The 23,144-nt window shown below is 36.4% G+C and overlaps 1 protein-coding gene across 1 annotated transcript in view; it reads right to left on the bottom strand.

Moving 5' to 3' along the window:
• Positions 1-23,144, bottom strand: part of LOC107692362 (disks large homolog 1-like) — a 152,881-nt gene that overhangs the window by 87,703 nt on the left and 42,034 nt on the right. The window contains 1 exon segment of the mRNA XM_016491361.1: positions 3,476-3,643. Coding sequence (XP_016346847.1) covers positions 3,476-3,643 — 168 coding nt within the window.

The raw sequence follows: 23,144 nt of genomic DNA, 5'->3' as shown, positions 1-23,144 counted from the left end.
GAGCTTGTAACACTCCAAAGAGAAAGGAAAAATTGAAATCACATCATATGACCCCTTTAAACGTCTAATGAGCCTTTCATTACAAACAACGGTCACAAGGTGGCGTAAGGCTACTGAGCTTCACATCGCCAGTCTGATTTGAAGGAAATTGTTTTGAATCGTCATCTTAATCACAATCAGAACTGTCATCGAACTAACCAAGTCTGTTTTGGTAACATGATTTATTTTAAAAAAGAAAATACAACTAATTGCAAAGATGTGTGTTTGTAGCGCGATGCACGCATTCTCAGAGCTCATATTGTTATGAGGAAGAGTTAAGAGAGGGCGTGCGTCAGCTGGGCCAGCAGCCAGAAAGCACCATCAGCCTAGAGCACATGGACTGATTTAGGAGGAATGCAGGCTAATAGTGATGACAGAACGAGTGTGTTTTTGTGTGTGTGCGGGGACAGAGAGCACTAGCTCGTGCTCTGCGCAGCTGAGGCTGATAGGAGGTGACAGGCAGGGCTTGTCAGGCACTGCTCTGTCGGCATGCGGGGAGCTCCACTGATCTGAGCCCAGCACAGCCTCTCAAACATCAGCACTACTCTCTGTGTGCTAAGAATTACGGGTTTTAAAACTGCAATGTACACCTGGGCTTTTACAAATGATGAAGATTAATAGTAGTTTGGTGGTAGAGCTGTTCAAGACGTCAACAAATGAGAACACTAGGTCATTAATAGGCCTGCACTGTTGGAAATGCACAAAAAGCTCCATTAAAACAACATTTCAATGCCTGTCATTCATAACACAGTGTCCTAACCAGACATCATGAGACAAGTGACAACGAAGCAATTTGCCTCATCATACTGGATATAAACTGCACAACATCATTCACTGAGCAGACAATCCACAGATATTTGATCTTTAATGTGAGTGACGTATAACGTGTCCATTTTAGGTTCAAATTCATCATTTTATTGTTTATCAATTTATATTTTTTTAATTTGTCAAGTTTTTTCTATTTTCTTTTCACTATTTATATAAATCTTTTTATATAAGCCTTCATGAGTATATTTTAAATGGTCCAGCGTTATGGCAAATTAATTTCTAAAATCATAAATATTACATATATTCTCTGAATTGATAAGGTCATAAAAGCTGCAAAATGAGTATAAAATGTCCCATACCGCAGGACATCATGTCAGCTTCCTTTCAACAGTTAGGAGCGAGATTTTGGATTTTTTGAAAATTGCCACAGAAATAGAAACAAAATGATCAACAAAATATCCTTGCTGGCCAAAAAAAAAAAAGGTTATGGAAGAGTTTTTATTGCTAATTGCTTTATTGCATCACATCTGGTTAGGAGACTGTAACGTTATGTGATATTATTTAATGTCTTACCAATGTGATTGTAGTATTTCCAGAGCAGTTTAACACAATTTACCATACTTAAATCCATTCTGCAAAATTCTGCAGATTGTGTCCTGTAATCAATAGACAAAATAAGAAACAATGTGCAGATTTGGTGTAGGCCTAATCATGATAGAATTCTTTTAAAAAATGCTAAATATACCCTGACCCTGAAAGGTTTCTCATTTGGCCAGTAAACAGAACCATTCACAGCTGAAACAATTAGTGTGACTGCTAACGTAAGGTACTAAAAACATAATCAGGCTATACATAATCTTTTGCTGACAAATGTTTCGCTGTGCATCCATATTTTAAGAGTTCCATCCGACTGCTGCAGAAAACTGAGTCACTGTACAGCAGAACAGTCTCTGTGGACTGGCTATAATGCATTAATGATGACCAGATAAACAAAGCTAACTGTGTAGAAGTCCAGTTTTTAATAAATAATATTGCTAAATCTTTCTTGCGTCTGCGCTTGCTATCTTCTCATTCAGCACACGACTTGCATTAAGCTTCTGCGATGAACTATCAGTCACGTCTTAGGCCTTTATATGAACACATAGTAGTTACATATAATTAAAATTTTCCATTTGTGTGTGCTTGCTTTGTGCTTAGAGTACTTTGTCATTAGCAACATGTGCTAACACATACTGCACTTTGAATCAGCTGGGAGTCTATTTTCACATGCACTTCATGAGCACTATTTAGGTGTTATGCGTCAGTAGAAAGTTTGAAGCGTACAAGTAGAAATGTTCAAACCAATGCCTTACGAGGTTCATTTTGGTTAATGTAGGAAGTTGGCTTCTTATGTAGGAAGTAGATAGCAAGGCACAGAACAGAGCTATTATTTTTCAAGGGTTGCTTGCTACTGACCTGTTTTCTCAGCAGTGGACATGATATATTACATGCTACTCTATGTTGAACTTTATACAACAAAGCAGCTAGATAACATTACTTTGTTATAAGCTTAAATTCTCCAAACAGCACAACAGGTGAAAGTTGAAAATCTACCTGGCTGAAAAAAGCAGCCTAAACCAGCCAAAGCTTTTTTGCTGATCCTAGATGGTTTAAACTGGTCTAGCTGGTCTTCCAACTTGGACAAGCTAGTGTTCACTTGATTTGGCAAGTCTGCAAAACTAAAGCTAAAGCTACATTTTTTTAAATACAAAAAAGTTTGTTTCTAAAAAATAAAGTTGACCTTATTTTGTGGTGGGACCAATGTGAATAAATAAATAAACTGGAATGTTACACAAATACCAAACCAAACAACATATATAATAATATTTTTAATAATTAATTAATAGTTTTTCTGAGCCATATAAAGTTTTTTTTCCCCCTAAGAAATAATGTTAACCTTATTCTGTGGTGGGACCAGTAAAAATAATAAACTGAACTGTTATATAAATAGATAAAATTATCTAGCTGGTTAAATACAGATGGGCTGTAAAAATTCCCAAACAAAAAGCAAAAAACTAAAAAGTAATACAAATAACAATATTTTATTCATTAATAAATAGATTTTTTTCTATTTATTTCTAAGCTGGTTCCCAGCTTTCCCATAAACCATTTGAAACCAGCAAACCAACGTTAGGCTAGAAACATTTCTTCTCTCATTCCAGTGGCAGGAACTACTTCACAACCTACAAAACACTGAACCGAAATATTCATCCAAGGTACAATGTTCTATACATTTCAATAAATGCATCTGCTTTTTTATACCATGTGTCCCTAACAGAGCTTATTTTATTGCTAAAATCACTAATCAATAATGAAAATAATACAACAAATTTAATTATAGATTGTGTTTGTGAGCTCTGCACGGAAAACATCCGTCAGCACTCTCATCTGAACTAAACGGATTCAATTAGCAAACTAATCATTAGCTGTAGTCTGAGTCTTTAATTTAGTGCATGTGAATGCAATTGATTTTGTGGGTATGTTTGTGCACATGTGTAAACATGACACTGATGGAGATTCTATCACACACAACATTTAAGCATGTTTACAGAGTGCACAGAGACACAGAATAGATGCCATGCAGCACAGAAATCTGTCATGGAGCCAGAGGAATGCTGGGAGATTTTACCTTCATAGGAGAGATGTGTGAATGGGAAACATAGCTGTGTACATTCTCAATCTGGGAGATGCTCTTCTCCGACACCTGCACCAGCTCAGGAGGACGCACATCCCCTTGTAGGTGTGGAGAGCTGTGTTCTGGAGGCGACGTGGTATCCTCATCCTGATATCTGTATTTCTGAGAAGGAGAAAAAGAGAGAGAGAGAGCGAGAGAGAGAGAGAGAGAGAGAGAGAGAGAGAGAGAGAGAGAGAGAATGCGTACAGTTATAACAATAATATATTAAACACATTGCTTATAGCTACACTGGCCCAAACACGAATGTTTCATACACGATTTGATGTTGTACGCCCAGTGAGAGAGAGAGCTCTTCAAACCACAGTTAGATAAGGAAATGTTGAATATAGGATCATGTTTTAATGATTACACTGCAAAAAGAAAAAACAATAATAATAATAAATTATAAAGTTCTTTAAAAAAAAACAAAAGACACATACAACAAAAAAATCTAGATTTCCCTTTGAGTTACATTTTACCCAATTCGCAATTTTTTCAAATTACTACCAAACATCATGCATTTTTAAATGAAATGTTCTACAATCATAAAGTATTTTTGCTTTTAGATTTAAAAAAAAGATTTGCAGGTGAGGTGAGAAAAATAAAGTAGTGTTTCCTTTGCATTACATTTTTCTTACCTCACTGGCAAATAATTTTTTTTAATCTGATAAAAAATAATATTTAACACTGGTTAATTCTGAGCCTTGGGCATTCAAATTCAAACCGCAATGTATAATACTTATGATCTGAAGAAAAATAAAACAAGACCTCACAAAGTTTAAATACACGACAGATACAGAACTGTGAAACTATTTCAACTTCATTTCTCTCTAGACCACACTCCTGAGATGGGAAACACTTTTTAAATGAGCCAGGCACCCCCGGATCCTACCCGCTGCACAGTCGTCACAGTCGACCCCAATCTGCCATGATTGTATGTGAAATATTGTTCTGTAACTTTCTTAACGGGAAACGCAAATTATTCAGCAGTGCCTTTTATCCATAGACATCTATCTTGTCCAGGTGCCTTGTTGACCCTGATACATATGCCCACCTCTATGGCATTCCTGGGATATGGGTTAGGAAATGCAAACACAAGTCTAGAGGGAAGAAAAAGAGGGCAGGTTTCTTAGGGAAGGTAGATGCCCAAAAAAGTGGGACAAACTCCAAGCATGGGGGAAGACTGAATAGATTTGCCAACACGGAGATTCACAGTAGAATCCCATGCCCTATTTTAGCACAAAAAAAATTGGTCCATACAACTTATTTAAAATGACTTCAGACCTCTGTATCAAAAGCACATCACAAGCTGCTACTGATGCAATGGTCTGAAGTTAAGCATAAAGACACTGAAACAAATTACATGGAATTGTAAACTAAAAACAGTAAAAATAAAAAGTAATAATTATATATATATATATATATATATATATATACTGTAAAATACACACACACACAGACACACCCTATAAATGGTCTTATTTTTACGATTTAGTTTTAATCCAAATGATGCGCATGCTAAGTGAGTGAACATCAAAGATCACACAACAGAAGAGCGCACGCTCTCTCTCTCTCTCTCCCTCCCTACCGTTAAGTAACTTGTGAATTGTTTTACTTACTTGTTTTTGACATATCCGGCCGAACTACAAACTTTCCAGTGATGTCTGTGAGAAAGATGTATTCACTCGACAAGCTTGCGCATCTGCGCCGCCGCGCGCTCAATCCACTCAGCATGCTTTGTTTATCAGCTCGCGCACATCAGCTATACAGGCGTTAATACTGAATGTTTAACGTTATATTCATTGCATACATATACTTCGTAGTAGACATCCTTAACTCCATTCTGCTGTCTGTTGTTCTGTTGTCGGTGTTTCATTGTCTGAATACGGTCAGTGTGGTCACATGCTGTGTGGTATCGGCATTTGGTATCGGGGCATTTTAACGAGTACGAGTACGAGTACAGGAGCTCAGTATCGGTATCGGTGCATCCCTAATTTTTAGTAACCAAAACAAATGAAAAATAATATAATTAGTAATTAATTCATAGATTTTTTTAATGCCATATAAAGTTTGTTTCTAAAAAATAAAGTTGACCTTATTTTGTGGTGGGACCAATGTGAATAAATAAATAAACTGGAATGTTACACAAATACCAAACCAAACAACATATATAATAATATTTTTAATAATTAATTAATAGTTTTTCTGAGCCATATAAAGTTTTTTTTCCCCCTAAGAAATAATGTTAACCTTATTCTGTGGTGGGACCAGTAAAAATAATAAACTGAACTGTTATATAAATAGATAATAATATCTAGCTGGTTAAAAACAGTAAAAAGTCCAAAACAAAAATAAAAAAAACTCAAAAGTAATAGATATAACAATATTTTATTCATTAATAAATAGATTTTTTTCTATTTATTTCTAATTCATATAAAATTAGTTTTTTTTTTCTTTTAAATAAAAATTGACCTTATTTTCTGGTGGGACCAGTAAAAATAAAAAAACTGAACGATTGATTCAACCAGCCCAGCATGAAAAAAAATGATTGTTGAGCCCTGGCGTATATTAAACAGACAGAGGAGAAGTCTGCTTCTGCTACTACTACTGATACTTTGGTAAATGGGACGTCAAAATCCTAAGAAGTCTGCTGAGTCCTTTGCCTTGTTCCGAACAACTCAAAAGTTGAAACTGAACTCTCAGCTGGGCCACAAAGCCAGTAAAATTGAAAGGTGAGTTTGAACTCTGAGCCACTGCTGGGAGAGAAAGGGACAGACGGGGAGCAGTTCTGGAGATGTTATTACACCGCTGAGTGCTTCAGTGACTCGGCTTCAGGCGTGCAGCCGCTGCCACTGTGGGGCCAGCTTGCCTGGATAATGAGCTGCTCGACTGGCTCAACGCTCTCTCGCTCTGTGCTGGTCCGTCCAAACTGAGCTAACGTCAGTAAAACCTAACAAATGCAGAGGGATCACTCACACAGCCATTCAACCAAGGAGGACAGGTCTCGGAAAACTTGACAGCAGTGAAAAACGAATGCTAGACAGGATTTACACAGGCGATGTCCTCGACAATACAATGCCACTGCCCTAGCAGGGTGAACCTTGAGAATGAAATGCAGTTTGATGGATGCTGTATAGGACCTTAAAAAGTGGAAGAGGCCCTCGCCTGCTCCTCGTGCCCCTTCTGTCTCAGGTCTAACTGTGCGGCTGTAAAGCTGTCAGCTCTTGTCTGTTTATCTGGCAAAAAACATACCGAAGCCCAGAGCTCAGCAAACACAGCACTTTACTATAGATGCTTCACCTTGAATACCTTCAGGAGAGCTCCGTATCATGGCTGCACTTCCCACAGCTGCCAAAACAACCATATTCACTCCACAGGACTAAGCATCATTTGCATGATAAATGCGTAATCAGGGGATTATGAAGTCTGGCACATTCACCTCGGCTGAGCAGGTGTTGCTGAATATGTGAGGCCCTTCAAACAAAAGGCAAGCATTCTGTTTGACAAAAAAGGTGTCAATAATGAAATAAATTCTACAGTTTTAGAATAATAACAGTTTCAATTATAAACTGAGACACTGTTGTATTTACCAGACAGCACAGGCCCATTTGAAAGCATTTGACCTAATTATACCACTAGTGAGGTTTGCATTATATTTACCAGCTTTTCTGTGTCTGTGCGAGCATGTTTGTCAAATATAAAATGATATGTGGTGCACTACCATTCAAACGTTTGGGGTTGGTACGATTTATTTTAAATGGTTTTGAAACCATCTCTTAAACTCAGCAAGGCTGCAAAATTAATAAAAAATTCTGTAAAATCAGTAATATTGTGAAAAATTATTACAATTATTACATTATTACAAGATTAAGTACAATTTTATAAAAGATTCTTTAAATGTACTTGTGATAAAAAATTAAAAGTTTTTCTGGGTCACGTGTCGGATGATCCTTTATAAATCCTTCTAATATGCTGATTTGGTGCTCAAAAAACATTTCTTATTATTATCAATGTTTAAAATAGTTGTGTTGCTTATTTTCTGTGGAAATTTTAAGGAATTGTTTGATGAACACAAAGTTCAAAATAATAGCATGTATTTGAAACGTACTTGTAAAATATGACTTTTGATCAATGTGACCTTCAATTTCTATCAATATCAATTTCTTTGAAACAAACAAACACACAAAAAAAAAAATGACTGCCCCCAATTTTTTTTAAAGGTATTGTATTTTTTAATGTATTTCACTTCTCGTCCTGCTGGCAAATCAATTATAAAGGTGTAGATTAGAGGTCGACCGATGTATCGGTTTTGCCGATTAATCGGCTTGTGTATATATTTAAAGATGTGCATCTTTAAGCATGACAGTTGAAATGAAATGGTAACACTTTAAAATAAGAGTCCATTTGTAGCATCAAGATTAATTAAAGCTGTGTAAGTATTGTTCCTTGTTAGAGTGTGTTAATTTCAACATTTACTATTATTTTTTATTTTTTTACTACTACTACTAGTATGGTTCAGTACTGTTTTTGTTAATAAAGCACTATTTTAGTTTTTGTTCAGTATCAATTTTAAAACTATCGGTTAATTAATCGGTATCGGCCAGTGTGGTCCAGCCTAGCTATCGGTATCGGCAAAATCCACTATCGGTCGACCTCTAGTGTAGATCACTAAAATTAAAATTCTGTCATCAATTATTCACACTGATGCCATTCCAAAATGCTCTGCTCATCAAACAAAATTACTGTATTACTTCATATGACTTTGATTAAACCAATGGAGTTGTATGGATTACTATTAAACTACCTTTATGTCCTTTTTGGAACTTTTGTTTCAAACAAAAACAATAAAAACAGCGAAAACATTTTTCATGTACAATCATACAAGCATGAAATAGCATAGGGGTGAGTAAAGGATTACAGAATATTGTTTTTGGGGTGAATAATCCTTTTAATCTGAAAGTTTCTGAAACATTGATGCTGGTTTCTATATTGGTCCAAGCTGGTCAAAGCTGACAGACCATTTTAGACCAGCAACAAACTAGCTTTGATGTTCCAAAATAGCTTAAGCTATATTTTCCAGCAGGGCTGTTGTAAAATTAATTCAAAATAAAGTGCATATTTGATCACAACTTCTTATGCCATCCCAATAAGCACAGTGTACTGTACTTCCTCTCCCTCTGTCTGCCCTTTTCCTGCTGCGATCCACAGGGCAGACAGGAACGAGACATGAGATCATCACATCCACTCTTGACTTGTGCTTCAACCTGGGAGATGAAGAAAGAGCTGACATCTAAACAGACAGTGTGCTGTGAGCAGAATTAAAATAGTTTCTGCCTCTTGTCTCTCTAGGAAACATCATGGCCCTCCCTCCTCCCAGCTGTCCCCACTGCAAAACCTAAAATTAAACTTTCAAAGCACATTGCCACTGCTCATCCCAAACTGAAGCAGGCGGAATTTTGTTACACTCAGACACCAGATGACAATACAAATAAAGCAACAATAAGTCCTATGGGTCACTTGCAAAATGTTCCCTGAAATAAACTTGTCCAAATACCTCAAAATGAATTGCTGGAACTGATAAACATGCAAAAACATTTATCTATTTATAATTAAATGATAAGAAACATTATTTTATTATATATCAAAGTACGTTCAAAAGTCATTTTTCATATAAATAATAGAGTTAAACACCAATACATTTCTGGTTTGGTCTTGATGACTGTTTCCCTGAAACTTTTTAATGGAATTTTAGTGGGTACATGCAACAAAAAAATAAAAATAAATAAATAAAGGCTGGGAAACACCATTTAAGTCTTTCATGATTAAGCATTGGTTAAAAACAAACAAGGACAGGTTTTACTGCTCAAATTGGAAGCATAAACCCTAACAAACAGATCAAGCACAAATTTTGTTTTTGTTACACATCAAAAAAGAAGACGGCTGTCTGTTTCTTGGCAGCTCTCCCTTGAGATGACTATAATTAACTAGCAGGAAGCCAACTGTAGGTCCTTTATGAGAAAGCTCTGCATTACTGTGAAGATTCAACCTGGACAAGACGGGAACAACAGCCATAAGCAAATGCTGGGTGAAGACATGGGGTTTACAGACTTTAAATGGAAGCAGAGAAAAAGCAGCAAAATGAGAGAATGGCCCCTAATTTGACACTGAATTGCAAATTCAATTGTAAAATGGATTGACTTCATGTCAATGATAGGCTGTTTAAACATATTTCAATGAGTTATAATTTGCAACTAGGTGGCATATCATGTAATTAATTATATTTACTTTTTAATCAATTGACAGCCTAATTATCGCAATAAGTTCATGACAAAATATTAAAAAAGATATTTAAATGCTTTATCATTTTATCTGTTTTTTTTTTCTTCTAATTTCTGATCTATTGACAAGATTCATTTAACTCGTTTACACCTAAGATTGTTGCATCGCTCACATACTTTCTTCAGGATTTTGAGATGGGAATAAGTGTTGACCATCCTCATTAACATAGCTGTGCTGATTAGAGTATTTATATTCTAATTGTAACTCAATCAACATAAAAAGCAGGATTCTATTTCACCCCAAAGTCAATTTTCTTAACATGAATTTAGAGTAGCTTTTGAACCAGAAATGCTGGATTCAGCACTCCGTTTTTGAGCATGACAGCCTAGTATCCATAATATAGACTAAAATACTTCTAGACAGCAGAAGAGGTTTGAAAATTGGCTACATTAACTCTTACTCCCAAAATTAGTATTAAAGGGTTAGTTCACCCAAAAATGAAAATTCTGTCATTAATTACTCACACTCATGTCGTTCTAAACCCGTAAGACCTCCGTTCATCTTTGAAACACAAATTAAGATATTTTTGATTAATTCTTAGAGCTCTCTGACCCTCCATAGACAGCAATGTAATTACCACGATCAAGGTCCAGAAACGTAGCAAGGAGATCGGTAAAATAATCTATGTGATATCAGCGGTTCAACCATAATTTTACAAAGCTACGAGAATACTTTGTACGCAAAGAAAACAAAAATAACGACTTTATTCAACAATTCGTCTCCCCACCCTAGCGCCATTTTGGAGAGTACCCGCTGAACGCAAACAGCGTATGCTATTCTGTGTCAGCTGCGTCACGCGGATACGTTTACACTTTGATTTGTATGAAAACAACATATCCGTGTGGTGCGGCTGACACAGAATAGCATACGCTGTTTGCGTTCAGTGGATACTCTCCAAAATGGCGCTAGGGTGAGGCGGAGGAGACGAATTGTTGAATAAAGTTGTTATTTTTGTTTTCTTTGCGTACAAAAAGTATACTCGTAGCTTCGTAATATTATGGTTGAACCGCTGATGTCACATGGATTATTTTACCAATCTCCTTGCTACGTTTCTGGACCTTGATCGTGGTAATTACATTGCTGTCTATGGAGGGTCAGAGAGCTCTCAGAATTAATACAAAATATCTTCATGTGGGTTCCGAAGATGAACGGAGGTCTTACGGGTTTAGAACGACATGAGGGTGAGTAATTAATGACAGAATTTTCATTTTTGGGTGAACTATCCCCTTTTATGTGTTCCAATTGGACGGCAAATACACTGTAATCCTTTCTAAATGTTATTGTAAATTTTACATATTATGATGCATATTTTTTTTTCTTTTTAGAAGCTGATCACATAGGGTCCTTCCAACAACATTGAACTTTCATTTTATGAAAAAAAAAAAAAACTTATAATTTTAGTTTTTTGTTTGATTGGGTTTTTCAGAAGAAAGAAATGCATACGTGTTTTGGAACAACATGACAGGGAGTAAATGATGACAGCATTCATTCTGGGATAAACTATTCCTTTAAGCTTGCACTTACAGAAAAAAAAACTAACACATTGTTATAGGTGTAACTTGTTTAAGAACCACTGGATTATACAAAACGAGACACCCTGGAGTGTGACATCATATCCTGTTGCTCATATTTGTTGTGGTGTAATTTTCCATGCTTAAACTCTTGTGTGACTGGAGTAAAAAGAATTCCGGACAAAAGTGGAGTTAGTTCTTTCCCTGGTCTTCCTTCGCATCCTTCCTTCCCTTCTTTCCTCATCCATGCCCTCGTTACATCATATGCACTCGGGGCAACCGCATTGTAAGACGTTTTACACACTTCAGTAGGATTCCCTCTGCTGCTCTAATGGCTTATCAACAAAGACGTAAGGGGTGATCAATTCTAACATGCCTTACGTAACTAATTGCTAATGAATGATGCTCATGTGAGAGCATGTGGAACTGCTGCTCACAAAAGGAGCTTCACGGTTAACTGACTAAAATGTAAAGTGCTCCGTTATATAAGTCAATATGTAAAAGGATCATACTGCCCAATGCAGATCTTCAGAAGAAAACATCAGACTGCATCTTGTACAGTAAATATCTGCACTAAACAGCAATTATTTCCATTTTAGGAATTAACAGCTTATTAGTCCTATATGTCATTATATACCATCAGTGTTGGGAGTAACGCATTACAAAAGTAATAATATTACAGTAGCATATTACTTTTTGCTGTAACGCAGTAATATAACGCATTACTAATACAATTTGGGTAATATTATTACTCGTTACAATCTCAGTAACGCAAGTTTCAACAACATATTTTAAATCAAAATTAATTGGTGAATTTACCAACACCGCAAAACAGCATAGGAGAAAAAATTCTGCGGGTAAAATAGTTTGTCTGTTTCCTGTTGCTGGAATTAGATGGTTGAGATGACTGCAGAGACGGATTCTACATTTGTGAGATGGACACACTCCTGTTTTTTTCAGTTCATCGGTGAAAAGGATAAGAATGCATAGTCAGGTGCAATATATGCGACAACAAACTCTCAACATGGAGAAATAGCACGAGTAAAACCTGGACACCTGGACTGGTGCCACTAACACCAAGCTATCGGAGAGAGCTGCGGGGTCGGAGAAGAGAAAAAATACGGCGGACAAGCGCAGCGCAGCACAGACAAGCAAAATTAAGTTTAACTAAAAATAACAACATTTGTTTTTATTAAATCATAGTATTATAATGAATATGCGAAATATTTGACTTAAATAACCTAATTAACAGATTAACAAAACGAAAGGAAAAGACAGAGATATGCCGAGTTTGGTAGGCTATTTTTGTGACGCGGCACTCTACGAAAGACCACGGAAAGGAAACCGAGATGACAGAAATAAAAGTAAACACACTGCAGTTTCGAATTATCTGTATGACCAAAAATGACTTTTTTTGTTGTTTGTTTCCGCTGTTCGATCGCACCGGCGCCTCACGCACACACATCTCCAGCATTGCAAACGTTGCAGCCTGTTCATTATCAGAATAAAATACAGTCAACCAAACATATAGATACACTGGTTAATAGTGCGTACTGCGTACAATCCGTGCCATTCCGCCTGAGCTCGGGCCAAACACACGTTTGCTCATGTGACGAGGATGTTTTTTAAGCGCAAGTAAGCCTGGTTTACATCATAAATAATAGTTTAGCATTCAAATACATCGCAAATATGGACACATTTAATGGATTAAATGCCGAATGAGAGAGGTGGGCTGCGCGAGAACGCCGTTTGCTTTCAGTTTCGCATTAAATTAGTTTTGGCCTGTTTAGCAACTTATACATTTTCATTCTTGTTTTCTTCTGAAACCGTTCAAAATAGCCTATAGGCTAGGTAATGTGTTTATTGTTTGTACATTATAACATTTCGCTTTATTTACCGGTGTTATTATGTATGTAATAATACAGTTTGTGCTTATCTGTGTTTAATCTAAACTACAACGTAACATTAATGTACCTACATACCGGTATCTAAATATGATTTTATAATTTTATGCTTTATAGACCTACCATATTACCCTCCACTGGATGTAGAATGAGCAGCAATAAAGAACATTTTGGCATTTTATAAGACTTCTGTGGATATTTTGGTGAAAGTAACTCAAAAGTAACTCAAAAGTAGTGTAACGCATTACAATTCAGAGACAGTAATATTGTAATGTAACTAATTACTTTCAAAAGTCAGTAACTAGTAATATTTAATGTATTACATATTGGAAGTAACTTGCCCAACACTGTATACCATGTAATGATAGAAATGTGTTAACCAGTAAAGATTCATTAACATTAATTTTGTGATACAAATTTAAAGTTTTTTAAAGTTTTACACCTGAATAAATACATAAAACAACAAATGTTACAGTCATATCAACCTAGAAAAGCTATTTTATTCTACAAAAGGCAAGTACAAATTTCACAAAACAGTATGTTGACAAGACGTGACTGATAACGTTTATGAAGAATTTTCTCTAGTACCAAAAAAAAACTCTCGCTAACCAAAAAATGTCACAGAGATGATTAATCATGTATTTTACTTCATTTTCTAATGGTTTCATCACTGGATCATAGTCACATTTTAGTTCAATAGTAAGTGACATCTGTTAAGAAAAGCGTACTGTAATTACATACAGTTTGCCATTTTAATCTTCACAGCGGTTTCTATTTAAGGACATATTAGCGGCTGATGACAAAAACGGCAGGTGGGAAAAGTGAGAGGAATGGGGATGACACTAAACCTAATAAACAGCTCCACAGGCCAGGAGAAGACAAGCTGTCCGCAGCATACCAAACACGCTTCCTTTACAATCTACATCCCTGAGAGAGAAGGAATTGGTATGATATCAGACATCCATCTGCTGACCTTTACATCAGGTCTACCAACCTCTGTAGCTGCCAACAAGCACGGAAATGAACAAAAATATATCTGATGACCTGTAGCTGCTCCAAAGCTTTGTATATGGATCCTCTGCAGTGAATGGGTGCCGTCAGAATGAGAGTTCATACGGCTCAAAAAAATATCACAATAATCCATAAGTAATACCAAACCATAACCAAATAGTTGATTTTGGCTAAAAAAAATCCATAATACTGCTTTCTCTTGTAAAAAGCTGTCTTGTCTGAATCAGGAGAGAAATATGCACAGATCAAGCATCATTTACAAGCGAAACAGTCCAAAACAGTTCTAACAAACCACACATCAATGGAAAGCTTATTTATTCAGCTTTCAGATGTATGAATCTAAATTTCTTGCTTTTGTGGTCCAGGGTCACATACGTGAATTCTGATTGAATTCTGAATTCTGATGTGAGAGGACAACAGGGGGATGGACTTTTTCCACTGGAGGAAGTGTTATTATGGACTCATATTTTGGCAAGAAGCAACAGTTTAAAGTTAAAACACCTTGATGCATTTGTTTCTTACCAACAACTTTTTGCAGCTTTTCATTTCACAAAACATTCATTGATGGACTGGAGTCATGTGAATTACTAGTGAATTTATTGTGATGCTTTTATTAGGTGTTTGGACTCTCATTCTCAAGGCACCCATTCACTGCAGAGGATCCATTGGTGAGCAAGTGCTGTAATGCAAAATTTCTCAATGCTAAACTGACCTACATCTTGGCCTGAGGGTGAATAAATTCTCAGCATATTTTCATTTTTGGGTAAGCTATACTTCTTAGGAAATGACTGAATGAGTGACGTTCTATACAGTAAATTTCCCTGATCACACTACAAATGCTGAAACACTGAAAACGAAGAGAAGTCAAATAAATCATAAAATCAACTGACTAGCCAACTAGGTTTTTTCCCATGGGATTTTAGAGAAAACATCTTCAACTAAAAGGATAAGACCTATTTTAATAATATACTTCAACAGAAAATCATATCACTTGGCAACAGGAAAATAGAATAATAATCCAAACAGTTTAGTCAAGCATCAACTGAAGTGAGAAGTGAGCTTGAATTTAAATTAATTACATCATACATTTTTAATATAGATTTTTTTCTCTGAGGACCAATTATATTGTTAGTAAAGTTTTAAAAAACATACCAGAATTCAAGTGTCAAAGCACTTCTCCCATGTCAATTGCATGTGAAATGAGAAAACAATGCCATCAAGCACTTCTCAGGTTTCAGGCTTGCTGCCAGGTCAAACAGTTTTCAACTGAGTTATTGTTTAATAACTCGTAGCTCTTAGCAAACATTACATTGTGAGAGGTTCATAAAACAATCTGTGCTGAAATGTTCCATTTTAAGGGACATACAAGCTTAGAAGTTCACATAACCTAGGACAAGATGTCAGCTAAGAAAACTGAAAGGTCAACAATGAAATACTCAAATCAACAGGTGATACACATACTCATTAGAACAAAATTGATTACAAAAGTCTTAAATTCTTAAAACAGCAAACTTTCACATCACAAATGAAAAAAGCATATCACACAATTCCCACTTTCTGTGTGGCAACCACATCTCAGCAGGATTAAATCAATGCGACAGCTTAGCTCAGGAACTTCATCCGACAAATGCACAGGATCCAGGCAAAGCAAAGGAGCATCTGAGGAAGGATGCATTTGAGCTTTAATTATCAATGTGGGTTGTGTATCCAACAGGCTTCAGTCACATTGCTGACTTCAGTCAGGCATCTATACAGCTGGATGACAGCATGGACAGGGGTTCTGTATTATTTAAACAATCTTCAGTCCCATTCCCACAAACCTACTCTAATTTTTATCTCCTCAGCACTATTCGAACCCACCAGATACCAGCAAGCTACTGCAATTTTCAAAATAGATGTTGCTAGCTTAAATTTAAATTCAAGCCTTGTGCTTAAGATATTATACTAATTCTGATCAGGAATTGTTGAGGTATAACTATACGCCTGAACAGGTGTTTATTTTTTGTCACTAAACCAATTTACTCTTGCAATTACATAATTATTATACACTGACATTAAAGAGCAACGAATTTGGTTATACACTACCACTCAAAACATTTTTGAAGAAATTAATACTTTTATTCAGCAAGGAAGCATTAAATGTATCAAAAGTGACCGTAAAGGTGTTTACATTTTTACAGAAAAATTTATTTCAAATAAATGCTGTTCTTTTAAACTTTCCATTCAAAGAATCCTGAATGTATCTGGTTTCCACAAAAATATTAAGCAGCACAACTGTTTCAACATTGATAATGATAAATGAAGACTGGAATAATGGCTGCTGATAGCTTTACAATCACAGGAAAAAGTTAAACTTTATTATATATTTTAGTTATTTTAAATTGTAATATTTCACGACATTACTATTTTTACTGTATTTTTGATCAAATAAATGTCTAGATCTAGAGCGTCTTTTAAAAACATTTAAAAAACTCAATCAGTAACACTTTACAATACTAAAATTCAATTTGATAACAGTTATTGCATTATGTATTATGAGTTAACAATGAACAACAATTTACTACTGCATTTATTAATCTAGCATAATTTATAAAACCTGTTGCTCGTTAATTAATGTGTGTGAATATATAATACATTAAACATTAATTTATATAACTTGACATGCTAAAAATTAATTCATACATGCAGAAATTAACAGATACAAGTGTTGTTCATTATTAGTTCATCATAATTAATGCATTGAATCGTATTGTAAAGTGAGTTAAGTCTTGAAATGCTTTGCGTTCGTGTAGTTTTACTTGTTCATTATTGAGCAATTCCCTATCCCGTAAAACAGCAGCAAGATGCAAAACCTAAACATACAACATTCAGCCAATGAGGCATTTTAAAGACCCTTTAGCTTAGCTAAGCATCATTATTGTACTGAATATTATAAAGAAGTCAAGATGGCGCCAGCGTGTTTGTCGGCATTGGAATTTTTTTGTTTGTTTATGTGTTTTTTGTACCTGTTCCAACTATGGTGCGTTATGTGGCTCTTTGCCAAGTGGTAAAACCATGTTGCGTTACGATCGTCAATCTCTTATAAGCATTCGGACGTCTATGTTGGCGTTGGGATCCCGGGACTCTGGTAATCGTGGTTTCACTCATCCTCTGGTTTTACTTTGGGTTCCTGTGGAGCTGCGTCGGCAATGGTGTTCCCAGCAAAGGAAGAGAGGTCGCAAGAAATGTGGAAAACGAGGAGGACTTCTGATTAAATATAAAAAGATTTTGGGCCACCCAAAGGAATTGTTTGGTGCCGCATGTGGACTACTTTATCCCCGTGGAATTAAGACATTCATGGCTGGTACCCGTTGAGCCTAACGGGATGCTTCCTGCTTATCGGCGAGTCCAACTTCTTTCGCATCATCGGAACAGAGGAGTTCATTTCAGTAATCTTCGATCATTGAAAGGAGATAAGTGTATGAATTCTTTACAAGTTGATAACACATCTCTGTCAAGATGGCATTAATAAATGCGAGGTCCTTGGTGAACAAGACTTTAATTTTAAATGATTATTGCTCATCAAATAATTTGGACTTCATTTTTGTGAATTAAACTTGGCTTGATTCTTTGGACTTAAGTCCTTTGTCTGATCTTTGTCCTTTCAATTATTTATTTTTGAACTCGCCTAGAACCTCTGGGAGAGGTGGAGGTATTGCAACAGTGTACTGCAAAAATCATTTTAAATGTAGTCAACTGCCGCCCAAGAAGTATACTAGCTTTGAAATGCAATTATTTAGGGTTGATTCTGTTTCTTCATTGCTATGTGCACTTATTTATAAGTTTTTGTCTGTCACAGTTCCTACTTGTGATCATTTTTTTTATACTTGGTGATTTTAATATACATGTGTAATATATATGTGCTGTCCTTCTAGGCCATTGGCTAGTGATTTTTTGCAGCTGATTGATTCTTTTAATTTTACTTAGTTTGTGTCAGGATCTACTCATAGAGCTGGCCATACCCTTGATCTTGTATTGTCTCTGGGTCTCTCTATTACTAATGTTGTGGTAGATGATGTTTGTTAGTCTGATCATTTGTTTGTTTGTTTTGATGTTGCATTTCCTTTGCGGTAAGCAATAAGCCTGGCCATTTCACTCACCTCATCAATACTTTTACTGTTGAAAATTTTTCTGAGGCCTTTTTAGCTTCATCATTCTATCATGACTTCGAGTTTCCTCTTTCCTCTTCTGACCTTAGTGTGGATGGGTATTTTAATTCTTTTAATTCTATTTGTACAGAAATTTTAGATGAAATTTCACCCTTAAAGTACAGAGAATCTAAAAAACAATCACAGCCATGGATGAATAGTGAAAGCCGTACTTCAAGGCAAATTTGCAGAAAGGCTAAGCGAAAATGGAAGGAGGATAGGCAGCAAGTATCGTTTGAAATCTTAAGAGAAGCTTTGGCAAATTTTCAGTCTACTGTGACGGTTGCAAAAGCTAAATATTTTTCAAACATAATTAATAAGAACTCAAAGAAGCCAAATATTTTATTTAACACTATTAATAAAGTGATTTTTTCCTGCTCCTACTAATTCTCTAGAAGCTACTCAAAAAATGTGTGATGATTTCTTGCAATCCCTTGTAAATAAAGTTGATAATCTTCAGTCACAGCTCGGAGTTAAATCATCAGAGTTCATTTAGTAATTTTGAACCTATTTCTCTATCTCAGTTGGAGCATATATTAATGCACACTAGACCTGCTGCACATCCACCTGATCCTCTTCCTCCTCGGTTGTTGTTAAATTTGTTTGATCTTTTAGGTAATATTATTCAGTCTTTTTTTAATAGTAGTTTAATCAGTCGAAATGGTTCTGCTTGTTTTAAACATGCAGTAGTCCAGCCACTTCTTAAGAAACAAAATTTAGATTGTACGGTTTTAAGTAATTATAGACCTATATCAAAACTACCTTTCCTATCGAAGGTGTTGGAGAAGGTGGTTCTATCTCAACTTGCTTCATATTTAGATACGAATGCTGTTATAGATATGTTCCAGTCGGGTTTTAGGTCTCTCCATAGTACAAAATCTGCCCTTCTTAAGGTTTTTAAATGATATTTTATTGACAGTTGATTCTGGAAAGGTAGTTATCCTTATTTTACTCGATCTCACAGCTGCATTTGATACCGTTGATCATGGTATTTTATTGCAGCGTTTGGAAGATGTTGGTATTAGGGGTACTGTCCTATATTGGTTTAAATCATATTTAAAAGATAGATCATTCTCGGTTTGCCTTGGAGATTTGTGTTCTTCATCGGCTAAATTGGACAGTGGTGTGCCACAGAGGTCTATACTTGGGCCTATTTTATTTTCATTATATATGGGCCCCTTGGGCTTAATTTTTCGTAAATATAATATTATGTATCATCTACAGTATATGCAGATGACACCCAGTTATATATTCAAATAGATCCAAATGGCTCTCATTCCTTTGATGGACTTGTTCAGTGTTTAGGTGAGATTAGAGCCTGGTTGGCAAGCAATTTACTTCATCTTAATACTAATAAGACTGAGTGTGTCGTATTGTTGGACCCTCTTCAAAATTCTGCTGCTAGACTTTTGACTCGCACAAAGAGAAGGGAGAGAATTACCCCAGTTCTGGTTTCTTTACACTGGTTGCCTGTAAAATTTAGAATTGATTTTAAGGATCTATTGATGGTTTCCAAAGCGATGCATGGTATTGCCCCAAAATATATTGTTGACCTTTTGATTCCTTATCAAAATATAAGAGATATGAGATCCTCAAGTCAGATGATTATTCATGTTCCTAAAACTATATTAAAAATGGTGATAGGGCTTTCTCAGTGGCTGCCCCACGATTATGGAAACCTCTTCTAATGCACATTAAATCTTCCCCATCTGTGGATGCTTTTAAGTCTAGATTGAAATCATATCTTTTTAGTATAGCTTATAAAATTGATCAGGATTTAATTTTTAATTTTAATTTTTGTTTGTGTGATGGTATGTAATGATGCTGAAAAGCACTTTGGTTAACGGCAGTTGTTTTAAATGTGCTATAGAAATAAATTTGTATTGTATTGTATTGTATAATTTAGACAGTTAGACAATCAAAATGAAACTCACACATCAACATGTTAACTTTCACATATAAACAATTGAAGTGGCTACTCAACATGCACATTGTTATGTTTCAACAAAGCACAAATGGCAAGGAGTCAACTCTGTGCTTGCTCTACACTACCAGGGATTGACGGTCACTAGAAGTTAACAAGGGCTTCTCCGAGCCCTCTGATCTCACGCTTAGCAGAAAAGAAGGTTCAGCTATAATGACAGAAAGCTTTTTAGAACTGATCAGTCTGTGCAGGCACAAAGTGACAAGCCGAAAGTTTCAATGCTCTGAGACACAGAGAACGATGACCAACCATTCAGTCATGAAATAACGAAAAATAACCTTTTTCCCTGCATCCTATTCACAAATAGTAGATATAATTGGGACGCAAGCTAAGACACCCAGAGGACCAGGCAGTTATGTAACTAAAAGATCTTGCCATCCCGCTCTGAACTAGATGAGCAGAAAATGGACCGAAAGGAATCCTGGGCCTGAGCTTTAGTCTTTATCAGGAATGAAAACTTTGATTGGGCTGCATTCATTTGGCTTCGAGCTGAAATCAGTTTGTTTCAGCAAACAGAAGACCAGAAGTCCCTCAGGATTTCTTTCCTAGACACATGAGGTTTGTGCACAACAGTGGTGGAAGGTAGCTAGGTACAGTCAGAAATTTGAAGAGCATTGAATTGAAATCTTGGTTTGAGAATATCACCCTTCCAGTGTCAGAGCTCTCGCTGAGCCTTTCATTTTGTAAGACTAAAACTGGACAAATGGAAACTACGTAAGACTTTCGACCTAAACCACACATGAATATTAGGATCACATCCAAAGGAATGGATCATTGCCATAAGGGTGTAACCTGGAGCATATGTTCAGATCTTAACCCACTAGTCAAGTCAAGTCAAGTCAAGTCTGCTTTATTGTCAATTCTTCCACATGTACAGCACATACACACAGAGAATTGAAATTGCGTTACTCTCAGACCCTTGGTGCATACAGATAACACTAACAGTAGAACATAAATACAGATATACAGATTAAATATAAAATACAACTATACAAATATACAAATAAGGTAAAATGTAAAAAAATATATAAAAAATAAAAATAAAAAAATATATATAAAGCAGCACACGCCAGATAGAGTGCAAACCAGTGAAGTAAACAACAGTGCAGATATAATGATTTGTAGTGCAAAAAGAGCTTATTTAGACTGATTAAATAAATAGATGACACTAAAGGGGTCATCAACAAAATTATCCTAAGTGTGAGGACGATTAGAAGCTAAAGTCCAAGGAGTCCAACAATTAGAGTCCAAGGACCGTTTAAGCAACTGTCAAGTAATGCATCTTTCGGATCAATTTTGGTCAGAATTCAAAACAAGCCCTACCTTGCATCCAAACATAAGTGAGATGGTGCTGTTGGTGCATGCTACTTTACAGTGGCACAACATTGGCGAAAAGCAATCCAAGTTTTTGATGCTGGGAGACATTCTCTCTGTGTCCGGGCACTTCAATCCATCAGAGATTGAAGTGCCGGCCAATTGCTTCCATGAGCGCTGGCCGCTGCCTGCTTTTGACGTGTACCCTCATCTCTCGGCTCTGTCCGTGGCAGGGGGAGCAGAAGCGGCAACATGATGCCTTCATCCAGCTAGCCCTTGTTCTGGAGAAGCCATGCTGCCTGCCGTGACCAGGGGGTGGTGGGAGGAGGAGGTGCAGGAGGAGGGTTAAAGGGCAGCAGAGTGCGCAGGGTCTTGTGTCACAACACGAAGGACTCTGTGCAATCCATTAGCGCTGCTGTGCTTCCACCTGCTGCAGAGGAACCGCTGCCATGACTCAGAGGAGAGGAGAGCAGGTTCGGACGCTCTCCTACTCAACTATCCAAACAAGACGCGGTGCGCGGCGCAAAGAGAGAGAGAGAGAGAGAGAGAGAGAGAGGAGAGGTAAGCAGACTGGAGGGGGAGGGGCGAGCAGTAGCGATGAGCTTATTACACAGTTCACCAGAGAGAAACTGAAGTGTTTCTGAGCCGAAGGTTGCAGCGTGAGGACCGGGAGAAGGGGATAAAAATGATCTGGACCATTCGGAGGTGAAACCGGGGGACACAGAGACTGCTTTGTCAACAGATTTACAATCACAAGGACAACAGAGGAGGGAAGATATTGAATCAAACGGCAGCTAGTATGGCCTCTAATGTACAGTTATGAAATCTGATCCCAAAAAGCAATATGTCAGTGAAGTTATAAACTTGACCTGAAACAGATGACAGTAGTTTATCATACACAAGGATATGTCATGCTTAGTGGTCGACCGATGTGTTTTTTGACAGCCGATGCCGATATCTTGGAAAGCAGGGTGGCCGATGGCCAATATAAAGCCGATATAATTTTATTTTAATTAATATTCAAGAAATTTGAAATCATTTGAAAATGAATTAAAAAATAAATGTGTAAAATAAACAGTTATACTTTAGATGACAAAGTATTTTTCACAAACAAATAAATATTTAATAAAAATATAATTAAAAAGGAAGTAAACACTGTAAACAACAGGGCACTCAGTATTCTGGGAAGTTTGTGTGCATTGGGAATCATATTTTTTCAAATAAAGCCAAGGTAACACTGATTTTACTGTACATACATCACACAGTGAAAATTACATTAATATGACAGTGGGCAAATGCATAAAGCACAGCATCATTTGAAATCACGAGTTTACGATCATGCATCTTCAGTGAAGATGAACTCTCCTCCTGTCA

This window comes from Sinocyclocheilus anshuiensis, unplaced genomic scaffold (genome assembly GCF_001515605.1).
Source record: "Sinocyclocheilus anshuiensis isolate Anshui unplaced genomic scaffold, SAMN03320099.WGS_v1.1 scaffold70, whole genome shotgun sequence".
Taxonomy (NCBI): Eukaryota; Metazoa; Chordata; class Actinopteri; order Cypriniformes; family Cyprinidae; genus Sinocyclocheilus; species Sinocyclocheilus anshuiensis.
Note: the sequence above shows the minus strand (reverse complement) of the source record. Positions and strands in the feature narration are given on the sequence as shown.